The 18,750-nt window shown below is 46.3% G+C and overlaps 1 protein-coding gene across 3 annotated transcripts in view; it reads left to right on the forward strand.

Annotated features, from left to right (window-relative positions):
- The window catches only part of DNAJC3 (DnaJ heat shock protein family (Hsp40) member C3), a 315,586-nt gene that overhangs the window by 142,677 nt on the left and 154,159 nt on the right, over positions 1 to 18,750 (forward strand). For 2 of the 3 annotated variants that reach the window (XM_063953030.1, XM_063953027.1), the window contains 2 exons: positions 10,918 to 11,028; positions 18,321 to 18,445. In XM_063953030.1, coding sequence (XP_063809100.1) covers positions 10,918 to 11,028; positions 18,321 to 18,445 — 236 coding nt within the window. Of the gene's footprint in view, positions 1 to 10,581; positions 10,612 to 10,917; positions 11,029 to 18,320; positions 18,446 to 18,750 lie in introns of all 3 variants that reach the window. The other variant, XM_063953028.1, reaches the window with a different exon arrangement.

Raw genomic sequence — 18,750 nt, forward strand, 5'->3', positions numbered from 1 at the left:
GTATTGCCGTATAAAGGGAAGGAGTTAGTTGGGGTCGGTCCATCGGACCTGGGGACCACGGCAACAGCTGGGAAATCCAACCTTTTTACCCCAAGTTACATCTCAGCTGAAAAAGACACCGTCTTTTCAGCCTCAATCCTTCCTTTCCCATGAGGGCATGCAGGCAAAAGGCCAGTCATATCTGCCCAGACATAGAGGTAAGGGAAGTAGACTGCAGCAGGCAGCCCCTTCCCAGGAAAAGAAGCCCTCCACCGCGTCTGCCAAGTCCTCAGCATGACGCTGGGGCCATGCAAGCGGACTCAAGGTGGGGGGGTAGTCTCAAGAGTCTCAGCGCGCAGTGGGATCACTCGCAGGTTGACCCCTAGATAGTACAAGTATTATCCCAGGGGTACAGATTGGAGAGTCGAGACATCTTCTCCTCGCAGGTTTCTGAAGTCTGCTTTACCAACGGCTCCCTCCGACAGGGAGGCAGCATTGGAAACAATTCACAAGCTGTATATCCAGCAGGTGATAATCAAAGTACCCCTCCTACAACAAGGAAAAGGGTATTATTTTTCCACACTATATTGTGGTACTGACGCCAGACGGCTTGGTGAGACATAGTCTAAACTGAAATCTTTGAACACTTACATAAAAGGTTCAAATCGAGATGGAGTCACTCAGAGCAGTGATAGCGAACCGGAAAAAAGGGGACTATATGGTGTCCCTGGACATCAAGGATTACCTCCATGTCCAAATTTGCCCTTCTCAACAAGGGTACCTCTGGTTCGTGGTACAGAACTGTCAATATCAGTTTCAGACGATGCCGTTTGAATTATCCACGGCACCCCGGGCCTTTTACCAAGGTAATGGCCGAAAAGATGTTTCTTCAAAGAAAAAAGGCATCTAAATTATCCCTTACTTGGACGATATCCTGAAAAGGGCAAGTTCCAGAGAACAGTTGGAGGTCGGAAGAGCACTATCTAAAGTAGTACAACGACAGCACGACTGGATTCTAAATATTCCAAGAATCGCAGCTGTTTTCCGACGATACGTCTGCTGTTCCTAGGAATGATTCTGGGCATAGTCCAGAAAAAGGTGTTCCTCCGGGAGGAAAAAGCCAAGGAGTTATTCGACCTAGTCAGAAACCTCCTAAAACCAGGCCAAGTATCAGTGCATCAATGCACAGGAGTCCTGGGAAAAATGGTGGCTTCTTACGAAGCGATTCCATTCGGCAGATCTCAGGGGATTTGCTGGACGAATGGTCCGGATCGCATTTTCAGATGCATCAGCGGATAATCCTGTCTCCAAGGACAAGGGTGTCTCTTCTGTGGGGGCTGCAGAGTGCTCATCTTTTAGAGGGCAGCACACTCAGCATTCAGGACTGTGTTCTGGGGACCACGGATACCAGCCTGAGAGGCTGGGGAGTAGTCACACAGGGAAAAAATTTCCAAGGAAGTGTGGTCAAGTCTGGAGACTTCTCTCCACATGAATATACTGGAGCTAAGGGCAATTTACAATGCTCTGAGCCTAGGAAGACTCCTGCTTCAAAGTCAACCGGTGCTGATCCAGTAGGACATCATCATGGCGGTCGCCCACGTTATCAGACGGGGCGACACAAGAAGCAGGAGGGCAATGACAGCAAGGATTCTTCGCTGGGCGGAAAATCATGTGATAACACTGTCAGCAGTGTTCATTCCGGGAGTGGGCAACTGGGAAGATTTCCTCAGCATAAATGAATTCCACCCGGAAAAGTGGAAACTTAATCTGGAAGTTTCCACATGATTGTAAACCGTTGGGAAAGACCAAAGGTGGTTATGATGGCGTCCCACCTGAAGCGCCAGGTCAAGAGACACTCAGGCAATAGCTGGGACGCTCTGGTAACACCGTCGGTGTACCAGTCGGTGTATGTGTTCCATCCTCTGCTTTTCATACCCAATGTATTGAAAATGATAGGAAGGAGAGGAGTAAGAACTATACTCGTGGCTCCGGTTTGGCCAAGAAGGACTTGGTTCCCGGAACTTCAAGAGATACTAAGAAGGGTCTTGATTCGGCAAGAACCGTGTCTGTTCCGGGACTTACCGCAGCTGCGTTGACGCCAAGGCGGGTGAACGCCGGATCCTAAGGGAAAGAGGCATTCCGGAAGAGGTCATCCCTACCCTGGTCAGAGCCAGGAAGGAGGTGACCGCACAACATTATCACCACTTAGGTGAAAATATGTGCCAGGGTGTGAGTCCAGGAAGGCTCCACGGAAGAATTTCAACTAGGTTAATTTCTACATTTCCTGCAAACAGGAGTGTCTATGGGTCTCAAATTGGGTCCATTAAGGTTCAAATTTCGGCCTGTTGATTTTCTTCCAGAAAGAAATTGGCTTCAGTTCCTGAAGTCCAGAAGTTGTTAAGGGAGTACTGCATATACAGCCCCTTTGATGTCTCCAGTGGCACTGGGCGATCTCAACGTAGTTTTGGGATTCCTAAAAAATCACATTGGTTTAAACAACTCAAATCTGTGGATTTGATATATCTCACATGGAAAATGACCATGCTGTTGGTCCTGGCCTCGGCCAGGCGAGTGTCAGAATTGGCGGCTTTATCTCACAAAGCCATATCTGATTGTCCATTCGGACAGAGCAAAGCTGCGGACTCGTCCCCAGTTTCTCCTTAAGGTGGTGTCAGCGTTTCACCTGAACCAGCTTATTGTGGTACCTGCGGCTACTAGGGACTTGGAGGACTCCAAGTTGCTGGATGTTATCAGGGCCCTGAAAATATAGTTTCCAGGTTGGCTGGAGTCAGGAAATCTGACTTGCTGTTTATCCTGTATGCACCCAACAATGCTGGGTGCTTCTGCTTCTAAGCAGTCGATTGCTCGTGGGATTGGTAGCACAATTCAACTTGCACATTCTGTGGCAGGCCTGCCACAGTCTAAATCTGTTAAGGCCCATTCCACAAGGAAGGTGGGCTCATCTTGGGCGGCTGCCCGAGGGGTCTCGGCATTACAACTTTGCCGAGCAGCTACGTGGTCGGGGGAGAACACGTTTGTAAAATTCTACAAATTTGATACCCTGGCAAAAGAGGACCTGGAGTTCTCTCATTCGGTGCTGCAGAGTCATCCGCACTCTCCCGCCCGTTTGGGAGCTTTGGTATAATCCCCATGGTCCTTTCAGGAACCCCAGCATCCACAAGGACGATAGAGAAAATAAGAATTTACTTACCGATAATTCTATTTCTCGGAGTCCGTAGTGGATGCTGGGCGCCCATCCCAAGTGCGGATTATCTGCAATACTTGTACATAGTTATTGCTAACTAAATCGGGTTATTGTTGTTGTGAGGGGTCGGTCCATCGGACCTGGTGGCCACGGCAACAGCTAGAAAATCCACCTTTTTTACCCCAAGTCACATCTCAGCAGAAAAAGACATAGTCTTTTCAGCCTCAGTCCTTTCGTCCCCATAATATCTGCCCAGGGATAGAGGTAAGGGAAGAAGACTGCAGCAGGCAGCCCATTCCCAGGAACAGAAGCCTTCCACCGCTTCTGCCAAGTCCTCAGCATGACGCTGGGGCCGTACAAACAGGTGCGGTGGGGGGTCGTCTCAAGAGTTTCAGCACGCAGTGGGCTCACTCGCAAGTGGACCCCTGGATCCTACAAGTAGTATCCCAGGGGTACAGATTGGAAATTCGAGACGTCTCCCCCTCGCAGGTTCCTGAAGTTTGCTTTACCAACGTCTACCTCCGACAGGGAGGCAGTATTGGAAACAATTCACAAGCTGTATTCCCAGCAGGTGATAATCAAAGTACCCCTCCTACAACAAGTAAAGGGGTATTATTCCACACTATATTGTGGTACTGAAGCCAGACGGCTCGGTGAGACCTATTCTAAATGGAGTCACTCAGAGCAGTGATAGCGAACCAGGAAGAAGGGGACTATATGGTGTCCCTGGACATCAAGGATACTTACCTCCATGTCCAAATTTGCCCTTCTCACAAAGGGTACCTCAGGTTCGTGGTACAAAACTGTCACTATCAGTTTCAGACGCTGCCGTTTGGATTGTCCACGGCACCCCGGGTCTTTACCAAGGTAATGGCCGAAATGATGATTCTTCTTCAAAGAAAAGGCGTCTTAATTATCCCTTACTTGGACGATCTCCTGATAAGGGCAAGGTCCAGAGAACAGTTGGAGATCTGAGTAGCACTATCTCAAGTAGTTCTACGACAGCACGGGTGGATTCTAAATATTCCAAAATCGTAGCTGTCTCCGACGACACGTCTGCTGTCCCTAGGGATGATTCTGGACACAGTCCAGAAAAAGGTGTTTCTCCCGGAGGAGAAAGCCAGGGAGTTATCCGAGCTAGTCAGGAACCTCCAAAAACCAGGAAAAGTGTCAGTGCATCATTGCACAAGGGTCCTGGGAAAAATGGTGGCTTCTTACGAAGCGATTCCATTCGGCAGATTTCACGCAAGAACCTTTCAGTGGGATCTGCTGGACAAATGGTCCGGATCGCATCTTCAGATGTATCAGCGGATAACCCTGTCTCCAAGGACAAGGGTGTCTCTTCTGTGGTGGCTGCAGAGTGCTCATCTACTAAAATGCCACAGTTATGCATTCAGGACTGGGTCCTGGTGACCACGGATTCCAGCTTGAAAGGCTGGGGAGCAGTCACACAGGGAAAAAATTTCCAGGGAGTGTGATCAAGTCTGGGGACTTCTCTCCGCATAAATATACTGGAGCTAAGAGCAATTTACAATGCTCTAAGCTTAGCAAGACCTCTGCTTCAAGGTCAGCCGGTATTGATCCAGTGGGACAACATCACGGCAGTCGCCCACGTAAACAGACAGGGCGGCACAAGAAGCAGGAGGACAATGGCAGAAACTGCAAGGATTCTTCGCTGGGCGGAAAATCATGTGATAGCACTGTCAGCAGTTTTCATTCCGGGAGTGGACAACTGGGAAGCAGACTTCCTCAGCACGACCTCCACCCGGGAGAGTGGGGACTTCATCGAGAAGTTGTTTCCACATGATTGTGCACCGTTGGGAAAGACCAAAGGTGGACATGATGGCGTCCCGCCTGAACAAAAAACTGGACAGGTATTGCGCCAGGTCAAGAGACCCTCAGGAAATAGCTGTGGACGTTCTGGTAACACCATGGGTGTACCAGTCGGTGTATGTGTTCCCTCCTCTGCTTCTCATACCAAAGGTACCGAGAATTATAAGACGTAGAGGAGTAAGAACTATACTCGTGGCTCCGGATGGGCCAAGAAGGACTTGGTACCCGGAACTTCATGAGATGCTCACGGAGGACTCAGGGCCTCTGCCGATAAGAAGGGACTTGCTTCAGCAAGTACCATGGCCCTCATTCCGAGTTGTTCGCTCGCAAGGCGAATGTAGCAGAGTTACACACGCTAAGCCGCCGCCTACTGGGAGTGAATCTTAGCTTCTTAAAATTGCGACCGACGTACGCGCAATATTGCGATTACAAACGAGTTAGCAGTTTCAGAGTAGCTCCAGACTTACTCTGCCTGTGCGATCATTTCAGTGCTTGTCGTTCCTGGTTGTCGTCACAAACACACCCAGCGTTCGCCCAGGCACTCCCACCGTTTCCCCGGCCACTCCTGCGTTTTTTCCGGAAACGGTAGCGTTTTCAGCCACACGCCCCTGAAACGCCGTGTATCCGCCCAGTAACACCCATTTCCTGTCAATCACATTACGATCGCCGGAGCGAAGAAAAAGCCGTGAGTAAAAATACTTTCTTCATAGTAAAGTTACTTGGCGCAGTCGCAGTGCGAACATTGCGCATGCGTACTAAGCGGATTTTCACTGCGATGCGATGAAAAATACCGAGCGAACAACTCGGAATGAGGGCCCATGTCTGTTCCAAGACTTACCGCGGGTGCGTTTGACGGCATGGCGGTTGAACGCCGGATCCTAAGGGAAAAAAGGCATTCCGGAAGAGGTCATTCCTACCCTGGTCAAAGCCAGGAAGGAGGTGACCGCACAACATTATCACCACATGTGGCGAAAATATGTTGCGTGGTGTGAGGCCAGGAAGGCCCCACGAAGAAATTTCAACTCGGTCGATTCCTGCATTTCCTGCAAACAGGAGTGTCTATGGGCCTCAAATTGGGGTCCATTAAGGTTCAAATTTCGGCCCTGTCGATTTTCTTCCAGAAAAAATTGGCTTCAGTTCCTGAAGTCCAGAAATTTGACAAGGGAGTACTGCATATACAACCCCCTTTTGTGCCTCCAGTGGCACTGTGGGATCTCAACGTAGTCCTGGGATTCCTAAAATCACGTTGGTTTAAACCGCTCAAATCTGTGGATTTGAAATATCTCGCATGGAAAGTGACCATGATGTTGGCCCTGGCCTCGGCCAGGCGAGTGTCAGAATTGGCGGCTTTGTCTCACAAAAGCCCATATCTGATTGTCCATTCGGACAGGGCAGAGCTGCGGACTCGTCCCCAGTTTCTCCCTAAGGTGGTGTCAGCGTTTCATCTGAACCAGCTTATTGTGGTACCTGCGGCTACTAGAGACTTGGAGGACTCCAAGTTGCTAGATGTTGTCAGGGCCCTGAAAATATAGATTTCCAGGACGGCTGGAGTCAGGAAAACTGACTTGCTGTTATCCTGTATGCACCCAAAAAACTGGGTGCTCTTGCTTCTAAGCAGACGATTGCTAGTTGAATGTGTAGTACAATTCAGCTTGCACATTCTGTGGCAGGACTGCCACAGCCAAAATATATAAATGCCCATTCCACAAGGAAGGTGGGCTCATCTTGGGCGACTGCCCGAGGGGTCTCGGCTTTACAACTTTGCCGAGCTGCTACTTGGTCAGGGGCACACCCTGGCTGAGGAGGACCTGGAGTTCTCTCACTCGGTGCTGCAGAGTCATCCGCACTCTCCCGCCCGTTTGGGAGCTTTGGTATAATCCCCATGGTCCTGACGGAGTCCCCAGCATCCACTTAGGACGTCAGAGAAAATAAGATTTTACTTACCGATAAATCTATTTCTCGTAGTCCGTAGTGGATGCTGGGCGCCCATCCCAAGTGCGGATTGTCTGCAATACTTGTACATAGTTATTGTTACAAAAAAATCGGGTTGTTATTGTTGTGAGCCGTCTGTTCAGAGGCTCCTACGTTTGTCATACTGTTAACTGGGTTTAGATCACAAGTTATACGGTGTGATTGCTGTGGCTGGTATGAGTCTTACCCGGGATTCAATATCCTTCCTTATTGTGTACGCTCGTCCGGGCACAGTATCCTAACTGAGGCTTGGAGGAGGGTCATAGGGGGAGGAGCCAGTACACACCACCTGATCCTAAAGCTTTAGTTTTGTGCCCTGTCTCCTGCTGAGCCGCTAATCCCCATGGTCCTGACGGAGTCCCCAGCATCCACTACGGACTACGAGAAATAGATTTATCGGTAAGTAAAATCTTGTTTTTTTTTAAAGCAGAGATATGAGCATTATAATGACAGTCCAGAGCTCTGTCCGTGCTAAACACATTGATGTTCCATATTATCGCAGTTCCTTTATGATAGACCTGGTAGGTAATATGAAAACGTTCTATCCTGCCCTCTAATTGGTCATTTTTAACAATTGTTCTTCAAGATAAAACTTTTGCATGGAAATGAACTCGCTATACAACCTTCCACAGACAGGTGTACTGTAAGGTATTGGTGGCACAGTGGTTAACATTATTGAATGATAACACTGGAATCATAGGTTTGCTTTTCAACAGGGCCTTTTTTTCTCTTGGCTTATGCGGAGTGTTATTCAACTTGGATCTTATGTGGAGTTCTACCTATAAATGAGTAGTGTTACTATAGGACCGCTTCTACAAATGCAGATTGTTTTCACCCTACCGGTTATGTTTTCAAATATTATTTCATTTTCACTTTGTTCTAGTGATGATGTATTTGTTTAGGCTATCAGTCATTAATTTATTATCAGCTGTGAAGTTTTGGTAGTCTTTTATTTCACTTGTAATAAAAGCAAATGTAATTAGTCCTGTTGAGTTGCCTGTTCTCAGTGTAGTGACTTGTGTTTCAGGCCACAGTTACTGTAATGAGAGCACATCTTATGTGCCATATGTTAGTTTTTGTTGTGTGTACAATCTTCTCCGGTAATTAGGTTAATTTTGAAGTGATTGCATGTTTAAAGCTTCACGGGTAGTTATTACCTCCAGCGATACTGCTCTAGGTAGTAACATTAGGCGCTAATTAGAAAGCATATCTCCTATAGTTCAGTGCTTTTAGTTTAAATGACCAATGCTTTTTCTTTTTACTGCTTCTTAAACTTGTGTTAAATCATGGACACTTGTATTTTAATAAATTCAGGTTAACCTGGTTAAAAGCAATATGACAAAATATATTTTATAATGTGAAATTAAACATAACAATTTATAATTTTGTTTAGTTTTGAAAAAAAGATATGTTTTTGCTATAAAGTCAGTGATGCAGACCAATAAAGATCTGTGCATTTGAATAGTGCGGCCCATATATCTGCGATATATTGCCCCAGTTCCCCCTTCTGCCAGGGTTGGGGATCATGATTAAACCAACAAGCTGTAAATTCCTGAGTCGGGGATCTATAACAACCTGAATGTTCCTTGATGGATTGCGGCGCTGATGTATAGCCTACATACAAGTTCTTGGACAACATATTACAAAGTTGAATGTTTATTTGTCCTTTGTATTTGATGATAAAGTTAACAAATGTCCAGTAAAGTCAATACTGAACCAATGTGATTTTTTTTTTTATGTTTTAGGTCAGATACACATCTAAACGACCATCAATCTTGCCAATGGTCAGGACGACTTCCCTTTGTCCCGGATCATCCAAGATTGCCGGCATACACTGTACGATGTAATGAACGACGGAATGTTATATCTCCTTCCATCCTTCATTAACATACACAGCACCCCATACGATATCTTTTGATTGACCGTGCAGAATGGTCAACCAAAAGATCTCGTATGCAACCTGTGCTAGCTTGTAATCAGGCATACACACTAAACAATATGCAGGATTTTGTCATTCCAATATGACAAATCATGCCCGTATTGTTTAGGTGTGTACCCGGCCTCAGGCTTTGCTATAACTTATGTCTGTGTCCATAGTAATAACATATTTTAATTCTAGAAAAAAATTATATTGCAAAATATACCTTTTTAAATGTGATTTGAAATCTTTCAATTCACCATTTCAGAGTATTTCTATAGTATGATGAATAAATACAGCTCTTTCTTTCTTCCACCTGCTGATTCTATGGGGTTATTTAGTTGTTTTCCTCCGGCTGCCACTGGATGGCGCTCGACAGAGCAATTCAATTGTTTACCTCTTGAGGCGTTAGCTGAAAGGTGTGAAAACTCAGTTGTTCAAACGGGAGTTTGGGTGACCTAATCAGGATATTAGACTGGTTTATCCAGGTTTAGGTACTAATGGGCTTGCAGTTGCGGCATGCACACCCATGTAGGGGTTGGGGGGGATTGAATAGATGCGGATTGACTGGATTCCCCCAATATGTATTATCCGAGGTTCGGTATTATTTTTATGTTGCAAATTAAGGTATAACACTCAGTGCTAGACATCATATGAATGTTTGACCTCTGCTGAGTAATCTTCAGGGACCTGGTGTTACTTAGTTTAGACTTTTTATTAATATGGAATTCAGTATTCGGATATAACAGAAGACTACAGTTGCTTAAGTAAATTTTTTTTTTTTTTATACTTTATTCTTAAAAATATACAGATATGTCTTCATACATCTAGCCTCTATGGTCTGGCACCCAGCGTTCAGTATTTTTAAACTCCTATAGTCATTCTATAAAGGGATTAAGATAGTGGTTACCAAACTTTTTTGAATTACAGCGCCCTAGAGTATTACAATTTTTTTCACGGCACCCCTACGCCAAGAGTTTCTAACTGAGAAATTTAGAAAGAAATATTAAATGAAGTAAATTCTGTTTATAAGTCATCCTTAGGTCCACTTGTGTGGTGAGGGACAGGATGTGCTACTTTTTGTCCCACATATTTTAGAATTGGCAGCCACGAGCACTGGTTTTGCCTAATACATTGACCATAAATAATTTGAATTGGTCCTGGACCACCAATCCAAGGCACCCCTGCAAGTGTCCTGAGACACCACAGGGTGCCACGGCACACAGTTTGAGAACCACTGGACTAAGGGCTTTATTTACAAAGTACTTTTTGTAAGCCGCCGCTTCCTGTTGGGTTGAAGGTGAACACGTAAACTGCACTGGCAGGCACTGCACAGCTCGGTGTACCTTGCAGTGACTGTGAGTGATGTTTACATTTTCACCTCAAAGCCCCTGGGAAACAGCCGCTGCTTTGTAAATAAAGATGTATTAAGCCTGGAGAAGTGAAGCACTTTCCACTGTCTCCTACTGTGGAAAGTGCTTCTTCCGCCCCCGTGGACATTGCTGGCACAGGGAAAATAGCTAAGTGTGTATGCACTGAGCTATTTTCCTGCCAGCGATGTTCACGATCATCGCTGTGCATACACGCTGGGCGAAAACTGACTGTTATTTGTGAAGAAACTTTTTTTTTTTTTATTGTATTTTGCATTCCGCTAATTTGTTATATTATGAATTAGGGACCTACTCTACATGTTCAGGAAAACTAGGTGAGCAGACTGTTTCTTATATTTATATTTCCTGTGTGTAGCTCTGGATATAAAGGAGCAGATGCACTAAGCTTTGGAGAGTGATAAAGTACCAGCCAACCCGGCAGCTCTTAACATTTTTCAAACACAGCCTGTGACATGACAGGAGCTGATTGGCAGGTACTTTATCTCTCCACTTTAGCACTCTCCAAGGCTTAAGTGCACCTACTCCACAGTGTGAAAATGAAATGTATTGTGTATTAGCCAACTACAAGAGTTTCTGAGGGCTTGTGTGTCTCATGAACATTCTTATTTTCTCCCTCCCAGGAGTAGAATGCGGGATAAATGCAGATGTTGACAAGCATCTTGAAATGGGGAAAAAGTTGCTAGCAGCTGGACAACTTGCAGATGCATTATCTCACTTTCATTCAGCTATAGGTGAGTACTCTGCACACCGCTGTCATTCCGAACACATCTCCACTGTACGATAACCTTGTTACGTTGTAGGTTGTACTCCATATATCCATTATAGTATTACAGAAGTAATACAGTTTGTGTGGGTGTGTGCTTAAGGAACAGCGACTTCTAGTATATATCCCTAAAAATTAAAGCTACCATGTGCCAGTGCGTCTATTCCTGTGTGTACCAAAGTAAAAATAAACATCATCTTATCTGGGAATCTTGCTTCCAGCTTGTCACTAGTAGTGGATAACAAGTATTCCTCGGCAGGTGAGGGCCCGTGATCACATAGTATGTATCATGCTGGTAACTGCAATAGTTCGGACAAGTATACAAACCAGTATTAAATACTTGTATAATGCCTACTAGATCAAAAGGTGGTCCCTTATATTATATGGGCTACAGAAACAGAAGGCCTGTCTGTACTCCATTGCTGTCTGCTGCAAACAAGGTATAACGCCTCCAGTTTGCTCAGGAACACAAGAATTGAACAGTTAATGACTGGAGACTGGTCATATGGTCTGACGAATCACAATTTCAATGACCTCATGCAAATGCAAGAGTGGAGGATATGTAGACTACAACACGAAAGCATGGATCCTTCTGTATCCACTACCATCAAACCTTCAGGAAGGGTGAAATGCAGATCATCGCATCTGGGCTAATATTTCCCACACAACAGATAGTAAAATATATCTGCCTAGAAGAAGGGCAAAAAGATAGCTCAACTGGGTGTGGATCATTGGGTCAACCCTGTCCAAGCTGACAGTCACTAGGTCCATACAGGAAAAAGGTCGACATGGACTGAAGGTCGGCACAGTAAAAGGTCGACATGAGTTGTTGTTTTTTTCTCATACGTCCTAGAGGATGCTGGGGATGCTTCAAGAACCATGGGGTATAGACAGGATCCGTAGGAGACATGGGCACTTTAAGACTTTAAAAAGGGTGTGAACTGGCTCCTCCCTCCATGCCCCTCCTCCAGGCCCCAGTTAGATTCTGTGCCCAGTGAGACTGGATGCACACTGAGGAGCTCTCCAGAGTTTCTCAGTAAAAAGACTTTGTTAGGTTTATTATTTTCAGGGAGACCTGCTGGCAACAGGCTCCCTGCATCATGGGACTGAGGGGAGAGAAGCAGACCTACTTCTGTTAATTGAAAGGCGCTGCTTCTTAGGCTACTGGACACCATTAGCTCCAGAGGGTCTGATCGCTAGGTACGCCTAGATGCTCGTTCCCGGAGCTGTGCTGTCACCCCCCTTGCAGAGCCAGAAGTCGGAAGACGGGTGAGTAGAAGAAGAACAGAAGACTTCAGTGACTGCAGAAGACTTCAGGGTCTTTGAGGTACCGCGCAGCGCGGCACTACAGGGTGGAGGGCGCAAGGGGGGTGCCCTGGGCAGCATGAACCTCCATTATAAGACTGGCAAAAGTGGTTTACAGTGCCTGGGCACTAAAACCGGACTCCCGCCAGTATAAAGATTTAAAAAATAGCGGGACTGAAGCGCGCCGTTGAGGGGGCGTGGCTTAGCCCTCACAGCTCTAACCAGCGCCATTTTTTCTTCACAGAGCTGCAGAGACGCTGGTCCTGACCTCCTACACTGCTGGGTGCAAAACGGAAGGGGTGGGGGGACACGGTCATTTTGGTGCTGTTTGATTAATATTAAAAGCGCTAACGGGGCTGAGGCATTATTTAATCGTTTCAGTACCGGGATAGGCGCTGGGTTGTGAGCTGGCACACTCCCTCTGTGTTTCTCTAACAGACTTTGCTGTGGGTCTGTCCCCTAAAGCCCAGTGTAGTTGCGGGTGTTGGTACGCGTGTGTCGACATGTCTGAGGCAGAGTGCTCTTCCCAGGAGGAGTCTGGTGTGGGGACAGAAAAAACTGTGGGAGTGACTGTGTTGGCACCGCCGACGTCTGATTGGGTAAACGTGTTGAGTGTTTTGAATGCAAATGTGGTTCGGTTGAATAAAAGATTAAATAAATCTGAGTCTCAGAACCAGACATGGAGAAAATCCATGGAGGATGCATTGTCCCACGTTCAGACCTCCTTGGGGTCACAGAAGCGTTCGTTTACCCAGATAGCGGCTACAGATACCGACATGGACTCTGATTCCAGTGTCGACTATAGTGATGCCAGGTTGAATCCTAAACTGGCTAAGAGCATTCAGTACATGATTGTGGTGATAAAAGACGTATTACATATCACTGAAGACCCTGCTGTTCCTGATACTAGGGTCTGCATGTTTAAGGGAAAAAAACTGAGGTGATGTTTCCTCCCTCTCATGAACTGAACGCTGTTTTTGAAAAAGCTTGGGAAAATCCTGACAAGAAGTCACAGGTTCCCAAGAGAATTCCGGTGGCATATCCGTTCCCCTCTGGGGACAGGGAAATGTGGGGGTCAACCCCCACGGTGGACAAAGCTCAATCGCGTCTGTCCAAAAAGGTGGCGCTTCCGTCTCCTGACACGGCAGCCCTAAAGGATCCGGCGGATCGTAAGCAGGAAAATACACTAAAATCCATTTATGTCACTACAGGTACGCTGCTCAGGCCTGCCGTGACATCGGCATGGGTGAGTAGCGCCATTGAAAAGTGGGCGGATAACTTGTCATCTGATATGGATTCCCTGGACAGGGATAGCGTGCTTTTGACACTGGGTCATATCAGGGACGCTGCAGCCTATCTAAAGGAAGCTACAAATAATATTGGCCTTTCGGGATCAAGAGCCAATGGCATGGCAGTCTCGGCTAGGAGAGCATTGTGGATTCATCAATGGAATGCTGATGCTGACTCTAAAAAGACTATGGAGTCTCTGCCGTTCAACGGTAGTGTCTTGTTTGGTGACGGCCTCACTGACCTGGTCTCTACGGCTACCGCGGTAAGTCACCTTTCCTACCTTATGTTCCTGCACAACAAAAGAAAATGCCCCACTATCAGATGCAGTCCTTTCGGCCCAATAAATACAAAAAAGGACGAGGGTCTTCCTTCCTTGCTACGAGAGGAAGAGAAAGGGGAAAAAGGTCACAGGCTGTGGCAAGTTCCCAAGAGCAGAAGTCCTCCCCGGCTTCTACCAAATCCACCGCATGACGCTGAGGCTCCTCTGCGGGAGTCCGCACCGGTGGGGGCACGTCTCCAACTCTTCAGTCAGGTCTGGGTTCGCTCGGCCCTGGATCCTTGGGTATTAGAAATAGTAACCCAAGGTTACAAATTGGAGTTTCAAGACGTGCCCCCTTACCGATTTTTCAAATCGGCCTTGCCAGCTTCTCTTCCAGAAAGAGAGGTAGTTTGCGCTGCGATACTAAAGCTGTGTCAAATCGAGTCATTGTCACGGTACCCCCGTTGCAACAGGGGGAAGGCTTTTATTCGAGCCTGTTCGTGGTCCCGAAGCCGGATGGCTCAGTTAGACCGATTCTGAACCTAAAATCCCTCAATTTCTATCTAAAAAAATTCAAATTCAAGATGGAATCTCTCCGAGCAGTGATCTCCAGTCTGGAGGAGGGGGATTTTATGGTGTCAGTTGACATAAAAGATGCCTACTTACACATCCCCATATATCCTCCACATCAGGCTTATCTGAGGTTTGCTGTTCAAGATTGTCATTACCAATTTTAGACGTTGCCGTTTGGTCTGTCCACGGCTCCCGAGGATTTTCACCAAGGTTATGGCGGAAATGATGATTCTCCTGCGCAAGCAGGGAATCACAATTATCCCGTACTTGGACAATCTCCTGATAAAGGCGAGATCCAAGGAGCGTTTACTGAAAAACGTTACGCTCTTCCTGACAATTCTGCAACAACATGGTTGGCTCCTAAACTTGCCAAAATCACAGTTGCTTCTGACAACACGTCTGTCGTTCTTGGGTATGATTCTGGATACAGAATTACAGAGAGTTTTTCTTCCAGTGGAAAAGGCTCTGGAAATACAGAACATGATTCTGAAACCGGCAAGAGTGTCGATTCTTCAATGCACGCGGTTGCTGGTGGCGGCCTACGAGGCCATTCAGTTTGGCAGGTTCCATGCCAGGGTGTTTCAGTGGGACCTGTTGGACAAGTGGTCCGGGTCTCACCTCCACATGCACCGGAAAATAATCCTTTCTTCCAGGACCAGAATCTCTCTCCTGTGGTGGCTGCACAGTTCTCACCTCCTAGAGGGGCACAAGTTCGGGATCCAGGATTGGATCCTGGTGACCATGGATGCAAGTCTCCGAGGCTGGGGAGCAGTCACACAGGGTGAAAATTTCTAGGGAAAATGGTCTAGCCAGGAAACTTGTCTCCACATCAACATTCTGGAATTAAGGGCCATTTACAATGGCCTTCGGCAAGCTGATCATCTTCTTCGCGGGCTGCCTGTCTTTATTCAGTCAGACAACATAACAGCAGTGACGTACATAAACCGCCAGGGCGGAACAAAGAGCAGAGCGGCGATGGCCACAAAAGTTCTTCGCTGGGCGGAGAAACATGCAAGCGCTCTGTCGGCAGTCTTCATTCCAGGAGTGGACAACTGGGAAGCAGACTTCCTCAGCAGACACGATCTCCATCCAGGAGAGTGGGGTCTTCATCAAGAGGTCTTTGCAGTAGTGACAAGTCATTGGGGAATTCCTCAAATAGACATGATGGCGTCTCGCCTCAACAAGAAACTTCAGAGATATTGTTCCAGGTCGAGGGACCCTCAAGCAATAGCGGTGGACGCTCTGGTGACACCATGGGTGTTTCAGTCGGTCTATGTGTTCCCTCCACTTCCACTCATTCCGAAGGTGATAAAGATCATAAGAAGAACAAAGGTTCAGGCGATCCTCATTGTTCCGGACTGGCCAAGGAGGGCTTGGTATCTAGATCTTCAAGAATTACTCATAGAAGATCCCTGGCCTCTTCCTGTACGAGAGGACCTGTTTACAGCAAGGACCGTGCGTGTATCAAGACTTACCGCGTCTACGTTTGACGGCATGGCGGTTGAACGCCAAATCCTAGCCCGAAAGGGTATTCCCAGGGAAGTTATTCCCACTCTACTTCAGGCTAGAAAAGAAGTAACGGCGAAGCATTACCACCGTATTTGGAGAACATATGTGTCTTGGTGTGAATCCAAGAAGACTCCTACGGAAGAATTTCAGCTGGGGCGTTTGCTCCATTTTTTGCAAGCAGGTGTGGATGCGGGCCTAAAGTTAGGCTCCATTAAAGTACAAATTTCGGCCTTCTCTATTTTCTTTCAGAAAGAATTGGCCTCACTTCCAGAAGTTCAGACCTTCGTGAAGGGCGTGCTGCACATCCAACCTCCCTTTGTGCCCCCAGTGGCACCATGGGATCTTAATGTGGTGTTGCAGTTCCTGCAATCTCATCGGTTTGAACCTTTGCGTAAGGTTGAGTTGAAATTCCTTACTTGGAAAGTGGTCATGCTGTTGGCCTTGGCATCCGCAAGGCGGGTGTCTGAATTGGCGGCTTTGGCTCACAAAAGCCCCTATTTGATCTTCCATGCAGATAGAGCGGAGTTGAGAACTCGTCAGCAATTTCTACCAAAAGTAGTTTCATTGTTTCACGTGAACCAGCCTATTGTGGTGCCAGTGGCTACTGACGCCTTGGCGGAATCTAAGTCTCTTGATGTGGTCAGAGCTTTGAAAATCTATGTCGCCAGAACGGCGCAGATTAGGAAAACAGAGGCTGTTTGTCCTGTGGGCTCCCAACAAGATTGGGGCTCCTGCTTCCAAGCAGACTATTGCATGCTGGATCTGTAATACGATTCAGCAGGCTCATTCTACTGCAGGATTGCCGTTACCGAAATCTGTGAAGGCCCATTCTACCAGGAAGGTGGGCTCATCCCGGTGACTGGTTTTTTGCTAATGCCATGTTGTACGGCGTGTTTGTGGTGTGAGCTGGTATGTATCTCACCATAGTTTAACAATAAATCCTTTTCCTCTAAATGTCCGTCTCCCTGGGCACAGTTCCTATAACTGGAGTCTGGAGGAGGGGCATAGAGGGAGGAGCCAGTTCACACCGATTTAAAGTCTTAAAGTGCCCATGTCTCCTGCGGATCCAGTCTATACCCCATGGTTCTTGAAGCATCCCCAGCATCCTCTACGGACTAAGAGAAAAGGATTTACCGGTAGGTATTAAAATCCTATTTTTTTTTTACTGCTTTGGTGGCATTTACTCTGTAAAATCAGCGGAAACTTCGCCCGCCATGCTTCGGGCAAGGTTACTATTTCCAATTGTAGCCCACATGGATCGTAAAGTATGAAAAAGTTTAAAAAAAGAAGAAAAACAATATGAAAAACGCATGTTGATATTTTCCTGTGTCGACCTTTTGGCAATGTCGACCTTTGAACCATGTCAAACTAATGCATGTCAACCACTATTGGTCGACCTATTAACTGTTGACCTAACAACCGCATACCAGCTCAACTAATTACTAACCTGGTGGTTCTAATAATTTGGCCGCTCAGTATGTATGTGTCTGTATGTAGCTTAGCTGTCAATAGCTTCATTTGCACAATCAAGTGTACAATAAAAATGTATCATTTGCATGAAACCTGTCCACGTGCATAATGTTTATTAAGGATTAAATAAAATTGTACAGAAAACAAATGCAAAAGGAGAAATGTAGAAATCATTAAGGTGAGTGCTAAACTGTAGTCTATATGTAGATTAAACTGCACAATTTGGGGGCATTGTACCCTAATAATGTATTTGGAAGTGTCTGTTTCCGCATAGTTTAAATTTCGGGGATATTTCAGAAATGGCAAAATAATGCTGTAGACTGGCCCAACTTGCCAAGCTCTGAAAACTTAGTTTCTCAGTACTTGGCCCTTTTAGGGATCTACATCTTCAGGTGGTGTTAGCCATTGTGACCCTATGGGGAGAGCATTACTGGGGAGTACTCCCTTCCCTGGAAGCCTCCATGCTTTTCCCCTTTCTGTTGTGATGGCTGTGCAGTGGTCTAGTAATAGCTATTGCTTTCCTGCCAGCCTGTTCGCTGGCACAAATTCCTATTGGAGACGCTATCCCAGGAAAAGGATTTTGTCACGTACCCGAAAGATAATGTCTTATTGCTGCATGCTGCTTTTTCAGAACATAACCCTTTGTGATTACTCCATCCTCTGCACACGATTTTAGAAGCCACCTTTTCACAAACAAACGTGCAATAATCAGTGTTGTTCTCTATGTACACGTCATTTATTAAGAAGGAAGGTGGCAATACACATCGGATACAGTTTCTGCACACTGCGCAGTGTGTCCTCCTATATTGTATATGCAGTACTTGATGCTAGCTTGTTTTTTTCTGTATTGCTAGATGGAGACCCAGATAACTACCTGGCATACTACAGAAGAGCAACAGCATACCTGGCCATGGGCAAATCTAAAGCTGCAATTCCTGATTTAAGTCGTGTGATTGAGCTGAAGCCAGACTTCACATCCGTATGTAGTGCTTCTAAAGCCTATCTGCAGGGCAGGACAAATAACCTGCTCCTAAAGCATTTTCCTGCCTAGAATCTCCACTTCAGTTGATTTAAAGCTTTTAATATGTGAAACTGAATTTGGAAGTTTTTAAGTATTGCTGGCTGTGACTAAAATGTAATATGGAGACTCATGATGATACAACAGCCTCATTCTCCTGTATACTGTACACAGGGCCTGATTCAGATTTGCAAGCAACTGGGGAATGTTGCATTGCAGATGGGCAGATGTAACATGTGCAGAGAGAGTAGATATGGGTGGGGTGT

Source organism: Pseudophryne corroboree, chromosome 2, assembly GCF_028390025.1.
Source record: "Pseudophryne corroboree isolate aPseCor3 chromosome 2, aPseCor3.hap2, whole genome shotgun sequence".
NCBI classification, from domain to species: Eukaryota; Metazoa; Chordata; class Amphibia; order Anura; family Myobatrachidae; genus Pseudophryne; species Pseudophryne corroboree.